Consider the following 26,361-nt stretch of genomic DNA (forward strand, 5'->3'; position numbering starts at 1 on the left):
GTTCATACTACTGTGCATGGAAAGGTACAATCCCCAGACCTTAAACTTTCTCACAGAACTCTTCCTGCTCCAGGATACAATAATGGTACTGTTTTGAGGGGGAAAGGCAGCTTCCCTTAAGAAATAATGCCTAGCTCCCTTGGAATGAGGAGGATCTTAACACACCTGCAATTAGGTAGCATGTGTTCTTCCCCCTTAGTCCCTCAGAGCAAAACAGAAAGCCTATAGCTATGGAAGTGTCACTATGCTTCTGTCCCTTATGCTGCAAACAGTGTAGGGTCAGTCTAACTGTTGCACAAAGTATGGGTGTGCTCACTGCATGAATGGTCCTACTCTACCATCAGCCTTACGTGCAAGGGGAGGAAAAAGCGGAGCATGAACCCTCATCAAATCTGTGACCCAAAGCTCCAGTTCACGCTTTCTGTTACATATCACTATTTCTCAAGCTAAGCGTTGGAGAGTCTCTTTTCTCCCACTGGCTGCTTAAGTATAAGCTTACTACCATTTAGGTCTCCACATGGAAGAAACTACTGTGAAATACTGCTTAAGGAGTCCTGAGCCAGCTATTACAAACAGGTGACATTTGTGTGGTACTGGAAGTAGGAAATGCTACTGAGCTGCTGCCAGAATCAAAGCTGGGTGCAAGAAAGCTGTTGCACAAAGCCATCTGCAGCAAAGAGTTTGATAAGAAGCCAACCCTCTCTTATTGCAAATGTACTTCCTGAAGTAATCAAGGTAGAATTAAGAGATGGATTAAAGATGAGGCTATACTACATAAAGCATAGCATGGCTCTAAGCCACAGTACCGTGTTTCATTGAAAGGCCCCAGACTGTAAACTCCCAATTACCTGTGTCCTGGCAGCAGCACTAGGGCCATGTGAAAGATAAGGCCTAGCACTAACCAAAGCTAAGCATTTGTGTTCATTTTGGAGTCGCCTGGGGTTAATGCTCAGAGGCATCTCCTGTTGCCTACTTCATCAGGTATCCTGGGGTCACGGTCAGGCTGCTGGAGAAGCTGTCCTCCAGGCAGGAGCAGAGAAGATGATTGCTATATTCTTACTTAGCTTGCAAGGAAAGAAGGAACAGAAAGTAGTTGCAGTTTCTCACAAACTCAGTGTGGTTTGGTGGTTGTTTTTTTCCCCATACGTATCCACTCGTTAAACAGAGCCAGCACTTAACTTTAGCCATTAGTACAGTCAGATAGCATCCGAATGGAAGAACACTGCATTACCCTCTCCTCCTTAATTACCTGAGCTATAGCATCAACTCCTACCATCAGCTGTCATCAGCATCCACGGTTAAATTAATTACATGGTTGATACTGTCTTCAATTCCTCTATGTGATACTGCCACAACTATTTTTTCACAAGATTCTAGCATAGTTCAGCTTTATGAAGAACTGTTTAAAAGCAAAGTACTTCCTCTATTATTAATGGTAAGTTATTAAACACTATCAATGTACTTTAGATTGAAACATTGCTGAAATGCATTGTGTAGCAATAAGAGAGTAGACAAGTGTTTGACAAAACTAAATTTCTTCCAGGAACATTACTGTGTGAAGGAAATGGCTGCATATTCCCTAATTTACTGATATTACTCAAGGGATTAGAGATGGATGTTTAAAATTTTCAATTACTATCCTGCTAGATGAACCTATTTATTTCAAACCCCTTCCTAAAGGATACACTATCCTAAAATGATAATTTCAATATTTAGTTCATTCTCTGGGCAGAGTGAGGGACCTCAAGTTGCTAGAAGAGATAGGAGCTAAAGAGTTTGTTATTTTTTAAAAATAATACTTACATCCTGCTAACAGTGGGAAGAAGAAGGAACCAAGAACTTTTACTGACTGACAATAACTTTGTCTTTCCACATCCTGCCTCCTCCTGTACTGGTATCACATCGGTGCACATTTCCAATGCAAGACTTTCCTGGTACTGAGGTTACTAAGATAAACTTTACCCATACTGGTGAAAAGCCCCTGTGTTTCCTTTCTTCCTCTGGCTGTTAGCTTATCCAAGTTCTACAGCAGTTCTAGCCCCACAGTATGCGCAATAGCAAGGCAGTTGTGTGAGCAAAGCAGACACAGTGACCACACACACAATCCTGTTGCTTCACATAGATATATGTATGGGTATAGATATACGGTATATACACACTGATTTTTTTTTATATATATAAAATAACACCTTGTTTATAAAGCGACATTTAATTGCCACTGGTTCCCTTCCCACCCCACAAAAACAATAGTATACAAAATATAAAATATTTTAAATATTTATAAACGCCGCAAGAAAAAAATAGAACTGTACGAAAATATTTTTTTCTGAGGTTCCCTCCCTGCCCTGTGGGAAGGGAAAGAGAAGGGGTACACGTTTGGCCGGCCTAGTGTGCCTTCAGTCCATAGTTGTTAAGTGGGTAGGAGTATGCCCTGCCTAATACTATCCGGTCCCGGAGGAGCTTAAATAAGACATAATAATTGCAGAAAAGGATCAGGGCCATGGAGAGGGTGTGGTTCCACTTCTCTGAGCGCAGCAGTGAGTAGAGCTGGTAGCAGACCACACTGCCTTCGATGAGGATCAGCAGGTTGAGCAGCCGTAATGGACGGTGAAAAAGGAACTGCAGGGAAACAGTTAAAAAGGACAGATTTCTATAATTTGTTGCAGTGTTAAAGTGAGGAGGGGGAATGTGCACAATGCTGTTGGGTACCACTGAGCTAGCAACTACTGTGCTGGGCTTGCAAAATATTTGTACTTCAGCCACCGTTAGCTGCTACTTAGGGAAAGCAGCATGAAAAACAAAGTGTGGAGAAACATCACTTTACTCGAGAAGGGGAGGACGAGTGAGATAACCTATTGTCCAGCTGACATACTTCCCTGTTTCCCTGGAAGATGTTAACTAGAACCCTCTTAAGAATATGCCACTGCCTGATGGGAGAGCTGTGTCACCATGATGGAAAAGCACTGACAAGGCAGCCGTGACTTCCTTCTTGCCCAGACATCACTGTAGTACTGCAACGGGAAAGCCCCTCTGCTGAGAACAGGTATTTTATTTAGCAGCAACAGGCTGTTGCACAGCACTGAACCCTGTTCTGCACAATCTGCTCTGCTGCTGCTAGGTTTGAGCCTCTCCTCCCTCCCACAACCATAACGTGTCAAGTAAGAGAAGAAATACTTGCATAAAAGCGGGCATGGGACACATCTGAAGGCACTGCTACGTTGTAAGGCCCAACTGCTTTATACAGGCATCGGCTACGTCGCACCAGAACTCCTTGTGGCCATATTGTGTTTTCTGACCAGCTGTGGGGAAAGAATTCCAGAGCATGAGCATATGTGCTCCCAACTCCCTGAACACTGGTTCACAGGAATGGACTGCATCTTGAAAAACACCAAAGCCTCTGCCACAAGGACATATCCTAGCTCCCACTGGAAGAGCACAGAGAGGTGATCACAAGCCCACCAGATGGACTCCAACTGAGTAATGTGAACAAATGGCTCACAGTGCAACAGCCTAGCTCCCTGCATTGGAGGGGGCCGCCCCTTTCCCCTGCATAAGCTACTCCAGCAGCTGAGAAGACCTCAGCATTTGTTTCTGGGAAGGAACCAGCGGTGACCACAGGAGCTCACAGCTCTCTAGAGCAGATGTTTCTATTTCTAGGGAACAGAAAAACCAGCAGAGCTGCACCTGTGACCCCTGGCGCTATGGTGAATTGGGGAAGCTTCCTCGGTAAATAAACGTTACCGATACTTGCTCATCTACTAGAATGTCTTCTCAGCCCCTTGCTGGGCATGCCAACCCCTCCTCATCCCCACACTCACATATGCTGTGGAGCATTGCTGTAGGAACCGTGTTCTAGTTTCTGCCACTTGCCAAGGTGGGCAGCTGATCTGTGGAGCAGGTCACAGTACTTGGGAGGCAGCAGTTGAGTGGTGAGCATGACAAAGGCATTGATCCACACCATGATGAGATGCTCACAGGACCAGCGCATGTCGTAGTACTGGGTGCTCTGCAAAGAGACCAGGCAAGAACTTGGCACCGCTGTCACAAAGCAGAGGAGGGAATGACAAGGGACATACTGCATGTGTATCCAGCGAACCCACACCACACGTTACAGGCATGCGCTTTTCGACCAGTGATTTCAGAGGGTTACAGCTTAGGAGACACTCAAGATTCCCTTCTCCTTGACCTGAAGGAGAAGGGGTAGGGGGATGATGCTGCAGCTGGTGCATCTCCTTCTCCAGCAGCAAATAACAAGGGGTTTTGCTGGCCACAGAACTGCCCCAGGAGCACCAATTGCACCAAAACTGCTACATGGATTGTGAAGCCCTGCCCATTTCACTACACCAACTGGAGCTTGTTCAAGTTAGAAAAAAGACAGCTTAAAAAATACAACCCCCACACTGACAAGAGGTTCTTGGATTTAGCTTGCCAAGCATCCTAGTTGGCTCTGTTTTCCAACAGGCTGAACACCAAAGCCTCTGATCCAAGCATTTGAAACCCAGGACGTTGGATCTGAGACAGGTAACAACAGGTTCCCTTTTCTAGGAAGAACACAGCTATCCATCTGCCTAGGACAGGGGGTGGGAGAAGGGGAGTTAGTAAGTGGGGTGATGGGACTAGAGGTGCATCACATTTATGGCAATACCTATCCGCCAACCAGGAGCAGTACTAGTGCACTCCGGATGCAGCCATGCTCCGCTATCCGGGCTGCCAAAGGGGAGACAGAGAAAAGGGGAATTAACCAGGAATCTGGCCTGGCAGCAATTCACACAACATTCAGAAGGAGACGGCGGGCAGGGGCACAGAGGGAGCCAGATAATAGCTACCTTCACAAAACATAGTGGCAGGAATGCCACATAGTAGGCACTGAAGAGAGAGTTGAAGAGAACTTCCTTGATCCTGCGGTTGAAATCTGCTTTTAGGCACTCCACCTCATTGCGGATGAGATCTGGGGAGAGGGGGCAGCTGTGGGTGGGGATAGATGTAGGATTATTGAACTGTTCTCTCAGGGATTCCCACAGAAGCGAGAGGAAATCTTTGGGTTTGACCAGGCTGCTGACAGCTGAAGACCCATCATCCACCATCTGGTCCTGTACCAAGTAACCACAGTCTGCAGGTAGAGGCTGTGCTCTGCTGTCCTGGTGGAAGCAGCACAGAGGAACGTAGACACCAAACCTGCAGGGAAAGAAAGAAAAAGAGGGCTGAAATGATGGCTATCTCAACGTGAAGCAGAAGCCACCTTCCCAAAAGCTGTTGGCCCTTATGAGAAGGACACCACATAGGAACCCTCGCTCCAGAAGCTAGTGGCCAATTCTTCTCCACGAAAGGCTAGAGGCTGTAGCTTCAACAACTGTGCAGAGAGGCTTCTTTAAATCCCATTTGTGGAACCAGTAATCCAAATGGTTCAGTCTCCAGTCGCAGTAAAGGCCCCTCGTGCAAACAGCATACTGAGGCAATTTGCATCATCAGCTCAGCACCACCTCCTTGCATCATCCCCCAGCCATTCCTACTTCCCCTTTACCCATAAGTTGAGGAGGCAGATTACAGCCAACAGCTCTGCTTCCCATGGTGGCTCATGCCACCCCCAAGTGGCTATGGTCCCCCTACCCTGAAGGTACAAGGTGGTGTCACTCACGGGTAGCCCAGGAAGAGAAGGTTGAGAACAGAATGGCTACGGAAGAGGTTGACCAAAGTCCAGCAGAGCACCCATCCACAGAGGGTGAGCAGCACCAGGCGCACCATGTAGTGAATCACTGATGTCGCACCCACCTGAGAGGCCTGCAAACGGAGAAGAAACAGTCAACCACCCTGTAACACTTGTGCTAGAGCAGGAGCAAAGGTGGGGTGCGTCTAGAAGAGGAGCAGGGAGAAGGGTGCCAGGAGGCACTGTAAGAGGGATGGCTGTCCTCTTCCTCCCAGAAGTAGGAGATTGACTCCCTCTTACAAATGTGAACTGCTTTGATTTTATTCACGTTTGGTAGAATCCAAAAGATTCAAATAAGCACAAGTTGTAGGCATTACTGAAATAGGGCACTTAAAAAAAAATAAATAAATAAATCAGAGCTACAAAGTAGAAAATATTTCTGCTAAAGTTCCTTAGTGCTCTGAAGATAGTCCAGGACAGCCTGAAACACATTTCCTCTTGCTCTTTCCTTTAGAAGGATCAGGTCTCAGCATTAATTTTCCTGTAGAACTGTCACAGTTTTCAGCCGAGGGAAGAAAAGATGGTGCACCTTGGTAATCTCAAAACTAGACTCCCACTAGATTGTCATTCCTACTGGTTGTACAGGCTGCAGTTTAGTGAGGAGGCACCACCTTCAAAAGGACAGCAAAAAAGCTTGTTCCTATCTCCAAATGGGAGAAGGCAAATTGAACTATGAAAAGATTCTTAGGGATTAGAGCCAATAGATGGGATGCGCAAGAACTTGCATGGAAGGTTTCAATGCAGAAATTTCACTCTATGGGAGGTTTTACGGAGGATGGGAACATAAATGAAAATGGCAGGAATCAGAGATGAAAAGAGAACTTCTGAGATCCCATCTTCTCTGTTCACCTATTCAACAGGACATAAGAGTTCTTTTATTTTACTTATTTATTTTTAACCTTATTGCTTAGTTGCTTAGTCTGGAGTTGTATTAATGATTTCAGTGGAAAGAACTTCCATTTTCCTCAAAATGACCTTTCTCAAACATGTATTCGGCCTGGTTCTGCTCACACAGAGAGGGTCTCAAAATCTGAACTGACACGACCAGACCCTCAGAGTTACTGAGTAACCAGGACTGGAAAAGCAGTTCTGCCAGCTATTCCTATTTCATTTTAGTGTACTCGGACGTCCTCCTTCTGACCTTTCCCTTCTAATCTCCTGTTCATTCTTCCAGTCTTGGCTAACATCACTATTCATCCTTCTTCCAATTCTCTCAGCCACTTTGCTGGCATGAGATAGTGAGGTACAGTATTGCACCTGCAGGGATAAAGAAGCAAGAGGGACCATTTCATCTCCTTATAGCTGCAAAGACAACAGAGCTGCCCAGTACTGCAGGACAATGAACGTGCTCAAGGAGAAAAGCTCCAAGGCAGAAGGGCATCCCCAAAATCTTAGTCCTTCACACCCAGACTTGTTCTGGGGGAAGAAACCCTCCAGCCATCAAACTCACAGAATTTTCTTAGACCATGGGTAGTCACGCTCTGCAATCAGTACTACAGACAGGTGAGGGAACAGTGGGGACATTACCTCAGAGATGAGGGCCCACACCAGCCTCCGCGCCAGCATCACTGTGATGAATGCCGCCAGGTGGTAGTCAATGAGGTGAAAATTCTGAAGGAGGAAAGAGAAAGAGTCTTCACCAGGGGAAGGGACTCTGAAACCACCCAGCTGGGGTGGGACTGGAAAGCTGGCTGCTGTGAGTACACTAGGAGCTCGTGTAAGCATTCCCTAAATCTCTCTATTAGGGATGAGGGAAAAGGGATAAACATCATTAACACAGGAACATCTCCAGAAGCAAGATCTTCCCCACATGGAGGTTCCTTCCCATGGAGAGATTTCCACTGAAAACAGAACAAACTCATACTTCAGGCAGGCATTTTGGGGGTCAAAGGGACATCTAGGACCAGGATCCTACTATGGAGAACAGCTTGAAAGTTCTCCCAGGAAAAGCCACTGAGCAACCAGGGCAAGGGCAACTGAAATGGAGTACAGAATGAGCACACCAGCTCACTTTAGCTCTTCGTCTCAGAAATGGTCTGTAGTGAACAGTGCTCCCTGATAATCAAGTTGATCTGAGAAATGTCATCTTCATGGGCCATAGATCTGTATCAGAAGTTTAATGTTGGCTCTGGCTGCATCAATTTAGACACAGCTCTTGGACTCCTTACGATTTTTTAGCAAAGCTGTCAAATGTGTTCTGGCTAGAACAGTTAGAAGACTCTGAATACTGCTGTTTGGGACTTAAGGACATTTTGGGTAAAAAAAGAATGCTTGACTTATGATGGGAACAAACAAATGACCATTAACTCCCTTCGGATAGGGAGCCCAAAAGAGAATTGCTTTTTCTTCAAAGCAAGCCGTGTCCAGCATCACACAGGTGAACTTGAAACTAATAGCTGGATAATCGGAACACCAGCACCACCTGTTGGTATAGTTAACTAAGGCACCACCTCACTCTTCCAAGCACCAAGGAGACAACATAAACTGAAGGAGCACTTCGGTGGCTAGCTTCATTCAGATAAGGTTTGCTGACTCAGGTACAGGTCACTGCCAGGTTGTGCAGCTTACTGGGACAGGAAGAAGACTGAAACTGAGGAGACTGGGAGGTCCACATAAGCTGAGGATCTGAGCCCCTCTCCAACACCTCCGCTGCTGACCTGCTGTGAGATCCTAATGAAAACTTGCATCATCTCCCTTCTCTCAGGGTCTGTTGTTTCCACTGGGAAGGGGCACCCACAGCAGGAGAGAGCAGACTCCCGGAGTCTCAGCTCCACTCCAAACCCTGGGGGCTAGCTAGTCCACGCAAGTATCTGCAAGAAATTTCCACTGAAGGAGTCCTGCTGACACCTCCCTTTCACCTTCCATGTATTTTCTCCCCTGTAAAATGGGGGATGACATGGCCCTGACTGATGGGGGTGCATGTGAACTCCCCTTCACCCACTTAATGTCAAATGTTTGGTGACTCCTGGACTGAAGAAGCATGAAAAGAAGCTGTGTAATGAAAAAGGACGAGTGATGGCATTTGCTGGGGAACTCACCAGTGAGGTGCAGGAAGCAGGGTGATTGTATGGGTACCACCAGACAGTCTTGTAGATGTTGATGTACTGAATGAAGAGGGCTACCAGTAGGTAGATGAAGAACAGGAATTCAAAGAGAAGGCTTCCATCCAATGGTAGTTCAGGGATCCGGCAGTGACGTACAGGCTCTGGAGTAATCAGCGCTGTGATCGGAGGCGCAGAGAGGCTGATGGCACTACCATTCCTGAAGCAAACATATATCACTCACTTGATAAACATTCTACATCATCTCTACCACTTCCCATGACAGGCAGTGCTTGGGGTCATGAATTTGGCACCGAGCATTGCTAGAGGAGAGATGGCAGAAGTCTTGCATTCATACTTCTGGCGCAAGACTGGTGGTGAGCTTCATCTTCTTCTTAGCTCAGACAAAACCCTTATCCAGCATTTTCTCTAGACAACAGATTGGTCTGCCAGAGGTGCTATGACATGCCCAACAATATTTCAGTTAACGTGTAGATGGAGTAACAGAGGTACAGAGTGAGGAAACAACTTCAAGCAAAAATCATTTTGGACTCTCTGCCAGACCAAGTGCTTAATGTTAGCTCCTTCCACCCATCCCTAGGACATTACAGTAGCACCTAGCCTCCTTCTCCAGTATTGCAGTGCCCATCATCTTTCTGCTGACAGCTCCTCTCTTGAAAAGAGGGTAACTAAAATGGAACGGATGAGCAGCTGCTTCCAAGAGGCTGACCTCTCAACTGTTCTCACATTTCCCTCTTTCCTAGCCTTCAGAGGAGGCTCGGACAACTAAAAGCTCTGGCAGACTAAACTGACAGAGGAAGTTCAGACATAAACTATGCTGCGTCTGACTGAAACCAGGATAAGCGATGCTCCCCCAGGACCTTGAGGCGCTGACTGCACGGTCTTCATGCAGTCACTTGTTCTTTAAGAATCCAAGACTGCCATCCATCCATCTGTCCCAGCCAGAGAAGTCTTTAAAGGCCAAAGCTAAATGGCCTGGATCTCTACTCTGTAAGGATGAATCTATACCAAGCAGCTCAGGGCCTCAACATGCAGCAGATAGTTTCTCTAGTCTGATAACTTCAGCATGGAAGGAAGTAACACTGGGCCCTTTTAAGTCTCTGGGCCAAATGTGGAGATCTAAATGTCACTGTGTGTTCCTTTTTCAGCCCCCAACTTCCCCAGAAAATGGAGATGAGCTTTGCCAACTGTAAGAATTAGTTTCATCTGCAGCCAGCAGGGCTAGAACAGAATACAGGCATCCTCCTGCCCTGCCTTTCTATCACATAGGAGGGGGGCTCACAGCTGAGCTCTGATATGTCACACTAACTCCCTGTGGTATCGCAGGCAAGTGAGAGAGACGAGGACTCATAATCTACACACAAAAGGAAAGAAAGGAAACAAAGAAAGACTGAGTACTGTGGGATTTCCACCCCTGGCCATTGCGACCACGGTGAGTGGTGATGGGTGGCAGAAACCACTTCCACAATCCTCCCCACAAGGCTGATTTTAATGCATGAAGTCAAGAGAGGGGACGCACAGGGAAGCGTGTGCCACAGCAGAGCTGAGAAGACGAGCTGGAAGAGATTTGTCACGCAGGGCACGTTCCCTCTTGGATGGGCCATCTCCTAATGGCACAGTAGAGGGCTTGAGGTTCCCATCTCCCAGTTCCTTGCTTTAACCACGAAGCCACACTCCTGCACAGAGTTCAGAGTGGATCAAGGCTCCTAGCTTTTAGTGCTACCCTAGCCACCGGTGTTCTCAACAACCCTACCTTTTTCCTCACCTGTTTCTCAAACCGGTACCGTTTCCGCAGCTCCCGCCAACCAATGTCTGGAGAGAAGGCAAAGCTGTACGGCTTAGCTGCTGCCGGCTGGGTCCCCTCCTTCCACCGGGCATGACCAGGAACCAATCCACTTCCAGTGCCTCTGGCAGGCTGTGCCCTGAGACCCAGACAACGATCCCGAAGCCTTCCCAGGTCTGCAAAGGAGGTAGAAACATCACTTAAGCTGCAAACTGCTGGTCACCTAGTTCGCACCCCAGCCAGCTGAGTTCATGCAAAAGGAAGACACTCTCATACATGCAGAGCCCTGTGAGACACCCGTCACCATCCTAAAACACTGTGCCATTTCAACAGCACCAGATCAGCATCCGCTTGCATACACAGAACAGGCACCACTGATGCTGTGTCTTTAAAAAGCAGCTGCTTAAATTAGCCATCAGCGACTACAAGCACTTCCTGTTGGCTGGAACAAGCCACCGAACATCTCCAGTGCTGGAGACCACACAACTGCGTGGCTGGTTTCAAAAGCAAGCCTGGGAAAAGCCCTCTCCCTGTTCTGGTGCAAGGAGCTACTAGAGCTTCACAAGTCTTTTTAACCACCCAGTACATCACTTGATGGGGTCTGAGGCTGGACCACCTCCCCCACCCCCGCCAGAGCTCAGAACAGCCAGCCTTAATTGGTCTCTGTGAATTTAATTGTATGGTTCAGCTCTCTTCTGTGCTAAGAAAGCCTGACTGACATGATGGTAGGACATCCATTTAAAAGTGGTTCTAGCTAGCAGAGTAGTGCAGCAAAACACACACATATACACATCCTTCAAATGCATGGCTAGGCAATCACATATCCCAAAAGTCATTAAAAATAATTTTAAAGTAAGCCTGTAAATATTTCTTTATTTTTATTTCACTGGTCTCCCACATGACACTGCAAGGATTTGGGCAGTCAAGTAAGTTTCTGATGGCTAGCAGACATAAGAGTGATGGGCTGAACTGGAGTGCAAATCTGGAAGTCATTCCAAGTCATTCCAGTGTGTTGTAAAGAATCAAGACACTAAGTAAGCATTTCACTACAAGGACACTGGTGTGTTTGCATGTCTAGACTAATTGTCTGCCCTTTTGGCAAAATATCATAGCCAGAACCAATCCAGAGTCCAAAAATGCACTCCCACCTTCTGGAAAACTCTGGATCTAGCTTTGAAATTTACAGATGGAACCTATTGTCTATTTATAATTCAGTTATCACCTCCTTTAAAATCCTGAGAAATCACAGCTGGCAGAAATGCCAGGAAGTTTGCTCAATGAGTCACACCACTGTCACCATGAATACAGCATGCAGGAGAACTATTCTAAAAAACTCCCTCAAAGAATTGTCATTTGTATTAAAATTTCCCATGCTTCATCTCTACTCCAACGATCAACTCTCAAAATTTCAACAAAAATCAAATAAGATGTTTCAAAAGACACACCCTTGAAGGTATGTCACTTGCAAAAACAAGGTCACCTGCAAAAACAAACCCAAAAAAAGGTAAACCAAAGATCCCAGAGGAAAAAAAAAAAAAAAAAAAAAAAAAAAGAGTTGTGAAATTGCATGAAAAGAGAGCAAACATTGGACAATTTGGATTTGGAGGAAAAGGATGCGTTTTGGCATTGGCAGACTTCAAAACTCTCATATAATTCCAATGACAACAGAACAGAGAACTGAAGCCTTCCTTACCTTTCTAGTTAGGACTCTAAAGCTTTCAGAGAATCTTCTCTAGGATGTTCTAGAGTTTTATTTGGGAATATTTGTATTTCAGAAATTAAATATAAACAGAAGACAATTCTCCTACATGCACAAGATGAGCAGGGACAGCAACAAACAATGAAGAATTCACTTAGGGCATCTGGACACTTTACATGAGCAGCTAAGGTGAAGAAAAAAAAAAAAAAAAAAAAGAGAAAAACCCCTAAACCGAGCAACTTTGAAAGCCATTTTAAGCCAAATTAAACTATTACAGGGACTGTGGAAGCTAAAACAAATGGTCTGATTCAACCTACAGATTATTTATGAATGCAATACGTTGGTGGTCTAATTAGTGGTATTAACAGTGGAAGATATTTTACGCCACATTCAGTAATTCATGTAAATAATTTAACAGCTCTCATTAGTATTATCCCATTAGTATGCTTCACATGCTCACCAATATAGACACTTGGACACTAAGTAATCGCACTTCCACCCTCTGGTTTTGCAAATCAGTAAAATGGAGGTTTCTACCAGTAAGAAAGAAATGCCTGTGGAAAGGAGCCCTCCTTAACATCAGTACACCATACTTTAAATGCACTTGAATAAGCTCTTTCACAGTGATCCATGAACATACAGACTGGTCAGTTCCTCAAGCCCCGCTTTAAATAGCTTTACTTCACTGGAGTCTGATCAAATTAGGTAGGTGTCTGTTAGAGCAAAATCTGCCTAATAACCATTCCTTTTTTGTTTGCTTTTGTTTTGTAAAACTAGCCACACATAACTGAAGCTCCCTAGATAAAGTTAAACAAAGCAGTGAGATTTGACTCTAAGTCTGCTTTTTTTGGCCTTGAACCAATCAACAGCCCTCCTTTTTGAGGAGAGAGACATGGGAAAAAGCCTTTTTATAGTCTTCAATTAATAAACAAAGGCACGATTCTACTGTGAAAAAAATATGCTAACAAGGAAAAAAAAGTGTCCATGACCCTTACTCCAACAGATAAGATTCCTGTGTGCATCCAAATCATAGTAAGTATTAATAAAGAGCCCGCAGAGAGAGCTGGGAGTCTACCAGGCTCCCTTCTCTGCGCAGTCCCCACTCCACCAGTGATCTTATTTTGTATAGAGTCTCAGGCACAAAAAGTGAGTAATGGAAGATAAAAGCTTTTCCTGACAAGACTCTTAAGTCCATTAACGTGATTCCACATTGTTCTTCCCAGTTCACTGATAATTACCCTCAAAAATAAGTCACATAGTTGTAGCCCCTTCATCCTCAACATCCCCAGAACAGAAACTGCCTAGCTTCTAAGATGTCCTCTCTCAGGCAGATGTGGGCATCATAAAAACCCAGAAGGAGGACCTGGAGATCAGTTACAGAACAGTGTACAGTGGTCCTGTCTGCGCACAGGGAAGGACATGGGTATGGACAGGTCTTGGGTCCTACAGAGGGACCACGGTCTTTCTTTGGGACAGAGACAAAACCTGCAGCTGTGACATGGTTATAAGAAGATCCAGGAACGTAAGGCGTCACACCCTCCGATTTCCAATTCATGCTTTTCGGACTACAGAAAGCAGTTGAGCATTTTGCTTCTCTGCACCAACACCCCCCCTCCCCATCAGCTCCCCAGCTATCCTGATGAGGCAGGATCAAGGCAGGCAAGAGCCACAGCTGTAAGCAAGGCTTTACTGATGAAGAGCTAGGCAGAAGAACTATCCACCAGTTCAGAGGTGAAGCAGCATTAAGCCCTGTCCTGCTCCCCAGGGACCACCACTCAGAAGCATGTTCCTGCATCAGCAGCTGCCCAAACAGCTCCTACAAGAGGCAAATCAGGAGAGTCAGTGACTCATCAGAATGAAAGTCTGCCTGGTTCCCCATCTCTTTGCTGGAAACGCTACAATGCTCAGCCAGTTATTTTGATGATGTTAACATTTTTTAATTGGAGAAAACTCTGAGCCTCCAATCCTCTCGGGAAGCTCACTGCACCAAGGCATGAGAACTCTCAGAGCCTGGAAAACATTCAAGAGGCTCTCCTTGGCTCCACACGTCCTACAACCAGATACTCTCAAGAGCAGAAAGGGAAATGTGGCCATCCTCACTTGCAGCAACGTGGCCTGAGAAGACCACAGGTCTCTTGTTGCAACTCTCCAGCTTGATCAAAGCAGCTTTCCTCCTGCCGAGTAAGCACATAACATCTTGGGGTGAAGCAACATTGCTGCCTCTGCAGCCGTTAGTGAGGGAGCTCTGCCTGCCGCCACCTCCTCCTCCTCAGCAACACAGAAGGCTTTCTATTTGGGGTGCCTGTCCTTTATGGCTACGCAGGCATGGAAACACACCTGCCACCCGTGCAGTGCTCCCTCGCAGGGAGGCGCAGCAGGCCACCCCTGCCACACGGCTGCAGAGAGCCGACACAAAGCACAAGGAACTACCAGCACTGACAAAACACCATCGACATTTCAAGCCCCTCCGGGTGCCAGCGGTAATACCCTGAACCATAGCTAGCATCAAGTGAGGCACAAAAGGATAAAGGAACTGGGAACGGTGCAGGGAAAGTACAAGCCAAGGAGCGTGGAAGCAGTGGTGCCACGGCAAGCATCACCACCCACCTCCACAGCTCTCCTGCATCCAGGTATCTGCCAACTCTTTCCCTCACTGCAGCAGCCACCTGTCCCCCTGCTGTCAGGAGCACTGGCTTCTAGGCCATTTTCCTTCAAAAAGGAACACATATCCTGGAATTGGACCGTCTGGATAAGCTCCAAGGCACGAGCTCCCAGACCATAAAGGCAAGGGACCATTTAAGACCTGGACAGTTATCCCTGGCCTGAGTGAAAGGCTCTGGCCCCAGGGCTGCCGCTGCACAGCTTCTGTTGTCACCCCACAGGTGACAACAACTCACTGTGTCCCAGACAGTGGCTTATTTATAAAACCTTGTTTGGAAGGCTGCAAAGGACAGTTACTAGCCCCTGGTGAAACCGTTTCTGGAAGGATGGGAGGAGTAAAATAGTGTAGGATTCTCTAACCTTTGGGATTCAATGTATACTGTAACAGTCTTGACTTTCAGCTGGCAGACAAACAGCTCTTTTTCCTCTTCCTCCCTCCCTCCCCCATCATTCTCTGAAATTGATACAAGCAATGTAAAAAGGTCTCTTGGTTACTAATGTCCTCACTTCAAGTCACTGTAGCTGGTCAACCTAATCCCAAACTTGCATTTGCCCAGCAATCCTCATGTCTTTGCAAATTATCAGCGAATTCACCTTATAGTCAAGTTTTCTTTTCAACCGCTGTGAGTCCTAGTTACTATGGCTTATTTTACTTCCTTTTATGTCAGCCTTTTATTTATTTATTTAAACAAAAACATTTTGACAGATGGAAAAATTGAGACACCAAGCTGGTACCTGATTCACCCAACGCAATGCCAAAACAAAAGAAATTTAAAAAAAAAAATATTGAGAAGAGAGCCTAGGAAGGGTGATGGCTGCACCCGTGCCTCTGTCACGAGACCACCTTGTCAGCGCCCTCACATCTGCCACACTGAAAGCCGAGGAGCTACAAAAAACTTCTGTGGAAGCCCTAACTTGGTTTGGGAATGAAAAAGCATTTGGTTGTTGCGAGGGTGGAAACAACCAACAGGTTATCAGATGGAAAGCTAAATATTTGGCTTGCGCAGAGCTCCCCCAGCGCTAAGTCAACACAACCTTTCAACTCAGGCTGGCTCCGAAGGCACACACCCACCACCTGGCCCAGAGCTCAGCCCCAGCCCTGGGCTGGGAGGCAAAACCGGTTAGAAGGGAGGTCTCCTAAGTCAGCACATCTTCCAAGTCCTCACGCTGTACGGAGCGACGGATTGAGATTCAGTACGGAGAGAGTCAGAGACCCTCCCCTGAAGCACAACCCCAGGGTCGGGTAAAAAGGATGAGAGCTGGGCGGTGAATCACCACCACCAGGTGATGCACCAGCAAGACTGATTTTTGCTCAGTGACTAAGAACCAAGAACCTCCTCTGTAATAACAAAACCAACCCAGAAAGACCAAGTCAGCGTAGGCTTTTCTGATACGGCACAACTCTGGCTGAAGAGGCTCTATCTATCAGTCCTCTACCCACGTGCCAAAACCAAAGGGTCAAAGTAGCAAGAAAAAGGCAAGAATTCACAAACGGCATATATACTATATGACTCATTTCAGGCATCTTCAGCAAGGCAGGCTACAGCTAAGCAGACGGGTAAGTGGAGAAAATACGAGTTCTAGCTAAAGACAAGGCGAAGGCAGCGCTTGCCGTTTGTAGCTGCCACGGTACTTCAAATACCCACCAACGAAAATGGGAGCAGGAAAGAAAAGCCTTCCAGGAAAAGCCTCTCCAGGTTAAAGTGCAGTAAAGCTCAGTTCAGCTCATTTTGCAGACGTCCTTTTTACAGGTGGGACATAGATTGAAGTTCTTAATACTCCAGACCAAGAAAATTATCCAAGAGATTGCAAAAACAATTTTTAAAAAATGGAGAGGGATTTCCAACCCAAATCCTACACATTCCTTAAAAATCCCCTCAAAGACCTTACTTCAGGGGGTGTGAGGAAGAGATTTCCAGAGGTATGCAGGCGATACGGTCCTCTTCAGAATACAGATGAGTTCAAGTCTTTGTGAATTGGAGGAAAGATACACACTCTAAGCGCTCTTAATGAACCCCTGGCGAGTACAAAAACAAAGCCGTGATTCCTGGAGTAATACAATAATACCTCATAACCATATAATTACCTTGTGCAACTAACTGCTGCAGGAGGTCAAAGCAAACAGCTCAGTAAGACTTTAATGAATGACTATAATAATCTTTATGAATGAAGACAAGTGAAATTATGTTCCAAAAAACGTGAAAAAAAAAAAAAAGCCAAACGCACAGCACAAGATCCTCAGGGCTCAGCAGCTACAAGTGGCTGATAACACACTCCTCACCAAGACAACAGTATCGCACAGTTAGCATGACAATAACATTTTCTTTGGCTTCTTCTGATGCAAAGAGCGACACTCGCAGCCAAATTCTGGATCTGGGAATAAAGAAAGGATTGGCTTGTTCTGGTGTGAGAACAAGACAGAATTGCAAAGTTGAGCTTTTCCAGCAGCAGAGGGAAATGCAGGCCTGACCAGTTGGGTTATGGTCTATTTTGGTCCTACGGTTCCCATGCTTTTAAATCGTGTGGGGAAAGGGACAGACAGCAAGTCCAGCCTCATCCAGAGCGAGAGGCTCAAACTACAGAGCTGGTGGGAATCACTGAGCTAGATGTACGGTTCTCATAGACAACCTGCACTGTCATCTGAAAGCTTGGGAGACTTTCAGCTTCAGATCCAAAACGGGATTTGAGTATGTAACAACACAAAAGTTTTAAGCTCCATCTCCACCTGCCTGTTACTGATAGAAACAAGAGTTCAGTTTAGAAGGGGACACTGGTTGGGAAGTAATGCTAAACCACAAGGAGAATGTATTAGCAGACACAACATGGGCAAAGCTATCAAAGCTGGCCTTTAATACAATTTATCAACATGCACTCCTAAGTACATCTTGCACCAAAGCTCTTCAGTAAACACTGAGCACAGGCATGGCACTGCTAAAACACAGCCACTGATCACCCTCTGTTACACTGTGCCACACACAGTGACTGGGAAAGGAGGGGAATTTTGGCTATAGCCACTGAGATTTTCTTTTCCAACTTATCAGGGCAAATGCACAACAAAACAGATCATTAACGAGGGGGGGGGTGGGAGGGGTGGGGGAGAAGAAGAAAAGATGCTCTTGCTTTAAGAGTCCATCTTCCAATTTTCAGCCAAGCAAGTCACCAACATATGCATTCTCCTCCCAACCCTGAACACATACACATGGTCTAACGGCCTGAGTACAGGACTGCAAGCCAGGAACTCTTTTGCTTTTTAATCTCTCCTCTCCAACTGACTTCTAGGGAAGTTGTTTTACCGATTTAGACCTCAATATCCTTATCCCAAGCAGGATAAACTGTTTGGCAAGTATTTCTCCTCCCAGGGGTCTCTGTACGTAGCAGTGAATATTTTTTACAGTATTATTTTAGTGCTTTAGACAAGCTTTTTTAAAAACAAACAGAAGCAGCTTTCCTACTGTTTTTGCTCCTCTGCCAATCCCTATGTTTAATTTAACGGAGATCAGCCATGATGACAAATCACAGGGAGTCACTAGGATTTTTCTATTTTGTCCTCACATAGCTAAAAATAAGGCAGGCATCTGCCATCTGTAGCTGAGTTTGAAGGCATGGAGTAGAACACGAAGAAGAAACACTTCCTTGAGCCTTACCCCAAGTCATCACACTGGGATTCATATCGGAAAGTATCAGTGCGACAACAATTTGCATATCCCTGACACCGTGCAAAAGCAAAATTATTACAGCGAATTCTAAATAAATTGTAACTTGCATAAATCATAAATTTGCATTAATATATATATAAACATAAGAGAATACATCAAGTCCCCTCTACTTGCCTCTTAAATAACAGGTACAGGTAATATACAAGTTCCCCACAAAGGGTCTCCAACTTCCATTACTCTGGTAGGCAGCGCTCAGAACTTCTAACACCCATTTACAGAGCCACTACTCTAGCAGATCGGGAAAATGCAATAGGATACATTAATTTCTGGTATAACTGATTACACCAAGGCTAATTTAGCTGCCTGAATCTGCATACACGCTCCTTTGTAAGTTTTGGACCACAGATGGCTACCGACAATTTTGCTTTAAATCAACCATTTCAAACCTGCCAGCATACATGGATGCTGCGGCACCACGTTAGCTAGCATGGCTTTTCTGACTAGCTTGCATAATACTCACTTCCCACCAGAAGTCTCGTTTTCCGCTTGCAACACGTTCAGCCCAAAAAGTCAAAAAAAAAAGGTTGGAAATGACTTTCCAATGACTACACCCCGTGAAGAATGGCAGGAAATCTTTCAGGCGAGTTTGCGATCGCTCATGAGTGATTTGCCCAAGTCACACAGCTACTAGAGATTTACCTCTGATTTTAAAAATCCACCTGCTAAAAGCTGTGCCGCTTATCTAATTGTGGCACAGTTAGAAATAAATGGAATAAAAGTTTCCATCAGCACAAGAGACCTGCTGCCATTAGGTGAACAAAGAAGAGGAGAGAGCTAACTTCATGGCAGCACCCATTAGCGTGACAGGCCAAACTCCGCAGCCAGAGAGCAGATCAAGAGGATGGCAGAGGGGAGGGATCACCGAAAGAAGAGGAAGGTTGACTGTCATAATTTCATATCTTCTTTACAGTTTCTCGGGCATGAGCTAGCACTGCAGTACTGTCATCAAACTGTATCAGTTCTCCAGTTGCAAGGAGAACAAAAATTGGGCCTCAAAAAGGAAAATATGTATAACAGAATATCACACAGCACAGTGAAGTAAGACAGGTCAAGTAATACTAAAGTCTAAAGATCCCAAGCATTTGAGTAGATTCTGCAAGCTAAACTGAACCCTCTTCTGTATTTCTCAGTCCCTAAACATGCCAGGACGTAAAATTTCACAATGGACAAACAAAAGAATGGTTGGAAATCAGTAATAATTTTAAGACCAAACGTTCTAATATTAAACAAATTCAGCCAAATCTCTAACTGATTTTCACCAGTGCTAAAAACCACATACATCTTGGTATGGACAAAATATCTCCTTTAAATCCTGTGTACGAATCCAACCCCTCCAACGCAAGAATTTCACATCCATAAACTAAAACTGAACCACATGCTTGTAACTGCCAGAAGAAAACGTTTTTCCAGGACTTCATGATACAGAGGTATAGAGAAAGCACTGAGACTGGGGAGTGTGATGGTCTCAGAATCAGTACTATCTTGTTGTTTTGCACGATATGCATCTTTAGGAGCTATAACTCTACAGAGTCGTGCTGAGTGGCCTGATTGGCTTCTGAACTGAACACTCATGGAAACTGGAAGCCACCTGAACAAAAATTTCTAGCATACACACTCTCGCTGTATTGTCAAACATCCAGATTTGATGCCTGCAGAAGAAAAAAAACACGTTAGTTTTATGATACCCAGACTTGAGATGCGCAAGTCAATTTGCAATACAGATGCTTTCAGAGAAAGATTTGTGTTTGCTGCTGCTCAATTCCAAAAACAGCAGAAAGGTGTAGGTTTTTTCCCCTCAAATAGTAAATACATAATTCAATTCTCTCTCTAAAATTTTAGACCAAAAAGCAGTGTCTGAAGAAAGCATAGACAAAAAAGTGATTAGGCCTGTCTGCTTTTGAGTAACATATAACAGTATAACTATATTGGCAATGTTACATTAGCACAAATATTGCTAATATAGGCAGGCCACTAAGATGAGAATAGCTTTATTTCCTTAGCTACCACAGGATGCCATTAGTGTCTCTGTAAAAACAGTAATTCAGCAAGGTGCTAACCTGTACGTTGCAAGAAGTTTTTAAAACAATTTATCGTCTTACAAGCAGCTTAGAAACATACTCTGCAAAAGTAGGAAGCAAAATGTTTTATCCCCATTTTAGTGTCCTTCTGACTGTAAAAAATAAAAGCGAAAAATAAAAACAAAAGGCCTGCCTTTTCTAAATTATCAATGATTTTGAATGCTCAGGTTGAGGCAATATAGACAGCTCTATCAGCAGTAGCGTGGATACCCAGACCTGGACAGCATTCCCACCCTATGTGCTGCTTTGCACTGCAAAACCCCGGTCAAAGATGCTCAAGAACAGAAACAAGGAGCAGCTGCATCTACACCTGAAGAACCTCCAGTTAGATATGGGACAAAGAGTGGGTGAAGTTTCAGTACAATTCCCAGAGAGGTCAACGTTACCTGGCTCCAGCGGGCCCAGGTTTTACCTGCAGACCATCATCCGATCACGATACCAAGTGCTTCAGCTGAAAGAGCCGTCGCTCCAGAGGAGCGGCTGGAAGGAGAAACGAGCACCAGAAACAAAGGCACTCCAGCAACAGGAGTGCGAGGAGGCGAGCAAAGGAGCAGAGTAGGGGTTAAAGGGCTGGGGTCCTGCTCTGCTCTTGACATCCTGAAGCTGAGACATTCCAGTCCCATCCCCATCCTACCGTATCCCTCTCCCAGAAAATTTCTTCTGATCACAGCGAGTTAACAGACCTGATTTGGTTACAGAAGGAATGCCTCGTCTCCAAAAACTTTACAACTCGCCGCTTTGGAATACAGGCATTTCATTCCTTTACTTGCAGTTGCAACAGATGCCAGCGATGCAAGGGGCCTGTTACTCACGATGAAAAAGCATGCACGAGAGCGATCGTACATTGCAAACAAAGCTGCCTCTGTTTCGGCTTCATGTTCACACATCAAGATGATGCTGGAGTAGTGAAGGAGCTACCTCACGCAACAAGGAAAACCATCGGCCTAACTGCTATCCTACACAACGAAGGATGCCTGACACACTGGTTTTTTTAGTAGTACAAAAAAGAACAGCCACGGAGACGTGCACCCACATCCATTCTGGAAATGGTACCTTATGGCAGGTTAGATTTACCTCAACCTAGAGAGCCTCGGCTCTCCATCTTCCACAGGACGGTGCCCTCTCCTACCACCTTTGCAGGACTGACCGAGTAGGGACAGTGTTTTAAAAGCCCAAAGCAAACCCACCGGTGACCCCAGGCCAACCTCCTCGCCTTCAACCCTCCGCCCTCCTGCCGCAGAGCGCCCCAATCTCAGCAACGTGCTCGGACCTCCTGCTTTGACCCAGACACGCCAGGACATGTCTAAAGCCAGAAGCCCCGGGACCAGGTGCCCTAACTTACCAGCAGGACGACACAACGCCAGCAAAAGCCTCCGCACCGCACACAGACAGACAGACAGACAGACACTTAGTTTCAGTGGCGGGAGGCGGCCCCGCACGCACGGGGGCTCCGGCGGGAGGCAGCTCGGCCGCCCGGTCCCTCACCGCCGGGGCAGGGATCCCGCCCGGCCCGGCGGCTCCCGCCACCCCTCTTCGGTCGCTCGGGCTTTCCCGCAGCGGAGCAGCCCCGAGGGAGCGGCCGGGGGCCGGTACTCACACATCCAAGCGCGGGCGGCGGCGCGGCTCGGACATCAGCCGGCAGCGGGGTCTCCTTCCGACGGCAGCGGCCCGGCGGCCAGCCCCGACCCCCGCAGCCCCCCGCGGACCGCCGGCGGGGGACGAGGCTGCAGCGGTGGCGGGTGCTCCGCGGAGCGCCCCTCCTCCCGCCGGGCAGACCCACCTCGCCGCTGCCCACCGGCGCCCCGCGGCGGGGCAGGGGCAGGGGTAGGGGCAGGGGCGGGCGGCCGCCCTGCGGGGAAGGGAAAGGAAAGGAAGAGGAGGAGGAGGCGGCAGGCGGGCGGGTCCGGTCTCGGCGCCCCGGCGCGGCCCTACACACCGCCGGCTGCCCGCGCCGCCGCCGCCACAGCTGCCCGGGAGACGTGGCAGTGAGGGCTGATGCTCTCATCACCCGGCGACAGGCGGCGGCGGCGGCGGCGGCAGCAACAGCAGCCACCGCGGCGGCCGCCGGCCGCGGCCGGCCCAGGGAGGGCAGGGCGCCGCGGGGGCGGAGCGGCCGGGCCGCGCCGCCATCTTGGTGGCGGCAGCAGGGCCGGCGGTGTCAACCTCCGTGCTGCCGCTAGCTTGTCATTTTTTTGCTAGTTTTGGGGTTTTTTTAATTTTTTTCTTTTCTTTTTTTTTTTTTTTTTTTTAAACCCGCACATCCCCGGCACGCTAGGTAGGCCCGGGCAGGAGCCTCCAGGGCAGACGCTCCGTCTCTTGCCCCCTCGCTGTAGAGGAGCTGGGCCACCCGAGGAGCAGGTCAGCAGGGACTCGCCCGGGGCAGCCTCAGGCCCTGAAAGACCCAGTGAAGACGGGTGCAGCGGGAAGGGACATCGGGCTCTCTCTGCAGCTGCCACCGTGCGGCAGCACAGCACCAAAGGTTAGCGGGTGGCTGACACCAAACCCCGCCAAAGGCTTCGTGGAGGTGACTGCTGGGGTAGCCTGCGGGCGCCAGCCCAAAGCTGGGGAGCTGTACTGGTGTCCCTTGGAATTGAGTAGCTTTCACGACCACGAGAAGAAAACTCTCCCGGGGAGCGAGAGGAAATATTGGAAGAAAAGAAATAATCTTGCGTGTGAGCAATAGACAATTCTGGATGGGGAGGCACCGCTTGAAAGTTTTCTCCTGAGAACCTGGCAGCTCAGGCCGGGCAAGTTTATGATAAACGGCATAGAGCTGGCCTGACCAACCCTCCCCTCTGTTCTGTTTTACTTTTAAAACGATGGTCTGGAAGGGGCTCCGATAAAGGCTCATTGGCTTATCGCGCTGGTTGGGCTTCTTCCTGATGTGGAATTGTCCCTCCTCGTTCCCTGCTGGCAGATCAGGGTCCATCCCTCATGCATTCACCTTCCTTCCTCCAGCCTCAGCAGCATCTTCAGACGATCTTCATGTCTAGGAAGTGGACCACAGCTGCCACGCTCTGGCGTATGCCTGCCTCACTGCCCTCGCACCTCAGCTTTGCTCATCCTTCTCCCTGTAACCACAGAAATGACCAGTGACATCCCAGCTGCACCAGCAGACTGTGGCCATAGTCCCTGTGTCTGCACCTCTGTAACACATACCCTGTATGAGGAAATCTGCCAAAGTGTTCTATTGTTCCAGATCAGCTGGAGAAAAAAACAAAACAAAACAAAAACAAAACCTAAAATGTGAAATCTTTCAAAAAATAAATTGTTCTTCAGCTTAGTCCAGGTGTCTCCAAGGCCCGAGGCCCTACTCCAAGAGAAAGCTGCTCTTGGTGTAAAACATGCCCAGGAGATCTCAGCTGATGGAGTTGTGCAACAGGGCAGAGTAAGGTAGGAGGCAGAGGTCTGTGTGAATTCCACATGGGGGAAATTCCTTCTCAGCCACAGATCTGAACACCAGTTTAAGTCTGGGTACATGCAGAAGAATCTTAGAGCTGCTATGCATTTTGACTTGAAGAAGTAACTTTGGGTTATTTGTAAAAGTTAGGCTAATGACCTGACAACAACTTTGACTGGTTATTTTAAGGTTCACACCCCCTCCTCCCTAGCATAGTACTTATTAATGGTTATGCATACAGAATTCAGTGAAATAGTATGGAGACTTGGGTGCTTCATCTTTTCCTTTCTCATTCTCACACAGATAGAGTATGAGCCTGGGACAATTGCAGAGCGACAATTCAATCCCACCTATCCTTGGCAATGCTATTTCAGAAATACCTTGCATTTATCTGCCAGGGTTCTTGTGGCAAATCCATGGTGTGTTGTATTTTTATCACTGAATTCATCAGAGAAATATGTGAACATTTGGACCCTTGCTCTCCTCATATTTGCGAGGAAACTGTAATCCAGACTGAGCTAAGGAAACTCATACTGAGGACAAGGAGCAGCTCTGGCAGAATGTGAAAGATGAGACCATCCTTATTACATTTTGTGAAATCCCCCTAGTGTTTTATCTGATCCTTGCACGGGACTTTATCCTGTGAAACACTGGATTATATCAGTGAGAAGGCCAGGGAAGTACAGAGGCCCATGTTCAGAAAGACCCTTCATCTCTGATTAAATGCGGAACTGCTACAGGGACTTTGATAAAGCACTCACACTGAGCTGCTGTACCACCACTTTCCCCACAGGCCCGTACAGCAGCAAACACTGACAGTGCAAAACTTCTTACACTCTCAGCCAGCAGCACACTTGGTTTTGACTATTTTTACCTCTGTTCCTGTTTTCTTCCAACTCTTGTTTCCTTTCTGGTGTTTCAGGTTAATGCCCTTTTCATCTGCTTCTCACTTCTGCCATGCTCGGTCTGTTTTCCACCGTCCCTTAGAAGACCTAAACCCTCTTTCTTTGTCACTCACTCTCCCTCCTGTCTCAAATCCCTTTCTAGTCTTAACGATTTAACTCCTTCTGTTTTTCATTTTATCAAACATCCCCTCTATCCTTTTACTCCAGGGCTATTGCCCTCACAGTCTGTGGGACGTAAATGGCTGTGACCCTCAACAGTAAATTTACCCCAGGCTACAGCTGTTACTTAACTCAGAGGGTCAAAGCTTTACCTTGACAAAGCAAAGATGTAACTTCCGTCTTGTGTACCCGTGTCCAGACGAGGTTGGGTACCGCTAACAGTGTAGCTGTAGTGACATGAAATTCAGCATGAACCAATTGCTTGAACATCCACCAGTCGCTGGGATGACTTTTGAAGCCCACTCTAAACTCCTTGCTACTGACACCACACTTTTATTGGCACCCGACCCACGTTGAAGTGAGCTCTGCTTCGCTGACTTGTGCAACTGTGCCCATTAAGTCATGACCTCCAGGGAATATTTCCATGAAAGTTACTTTGTGCCACAATGTTTACTTAGTGTGTGCTGCAATTGGGCTCCAAGGTTTATAGGGCGCAGCTGAATAAGACACAGTAAAAACAGGATCACAGAATTCTGGATTTAACACAACTATCTGAACACACAGCAAACACTAGTGTCACAGAGATCGTGAGTCACTGATGTCTAAAACACTCAAGGAGGAACCTCCTCTTGTGTGCACACAAGGAAAGGTTGGATTTTGTGTGCAAACCACTGCCTGTGAAGTCAAATCTCCCTTCCAATGGTTCCTCTGTATCACATCTGCAGGCAAGAAAGGGTCACTGCTGTTGTTCACCTCTCGAGGCCACACTGCATCAGGCAAACAGCTTTCATCCAAAGGGGTTTTCAGGTAAAAGGCCTGTGTTTAAATTGTGAGACTGAAGAACAGAGATGAAAAGAAAGGCTGCTTTTACACTTGCTGCAGGGAAGAGCGTCTGATGTGGACTTTGTATCTGCGTCCAAGAAAACAGTGCTTCTGTACATTTTCTACAAGTCGTGTTATGCAACAATTTTACTTCAGGTCACTGGTGTCTACATGAACAGGAAGCTAACCCGCAGGGCTTTAAAATCTACTCCTGCTCAGCAAATAGCAACACTAACAGAAACAGACGTAAATGACCCATGTTCTGATTCTGTTTGCTCAGAAATTCCGCTATTTCCACAATGCTGTATTGAGATAAACTACATCCAGGATTGCTTCATTGGTAATATTTTAGTAGCACTAAGCAGCTGCTGG

At 46.8% G+C, this 26,361-nt stretch overlaps 1 protein-coding gene across 1 annotated transcript; it reads right to left on the reverse strand.

Annotated features, from left to right (window-relative positions):
• Positions 1–1,633: 1,633 nt before the first annotated feature.
• TMEM39A (transmembrane protein 39A) lies at positions 1,634–22,349 on the reverse strand. The gene is made up of 9 exons (XM_082489114.1): positions 22,301–22,349; positions 10,532–10,725; positions 8,743–8,965; positions 7,232–7,315; positions 5,636–5,778; positions 4,827–5,175; positions 3,819–4,006; positions 3,179–3,299; positions 1,634–2,619 (listed from the first exon to the last, which is right to left on the reverse strand). The coding sequence occupies exons 2-9, from the start codon at positions 10,642–10,644 to the stop codon at positions 2,386–2,388; spliced, it is 1,455 nt and encodes a 484-aa protein (XP_082345240.1). The 5' UTR covers positions 10,645–10,725; positions 22,301–22,349; the 3' UTR covers positions 1,634–2,385.
• Positions 22,350–26,361: the final 4,012 nt, after the last annotated feature.

Source organism: Vanellus vanellus (assembly GCF_965231255.1).
Source record: "Vanellus vanellus genome assembly, chromosome: 1".
Taxonomy (NCBI): Eukaryota; Metazoa; Chordata; class Aves; order Charadriiformes; family Charadriidae; genus Vanellus; species Vanellus vanellus.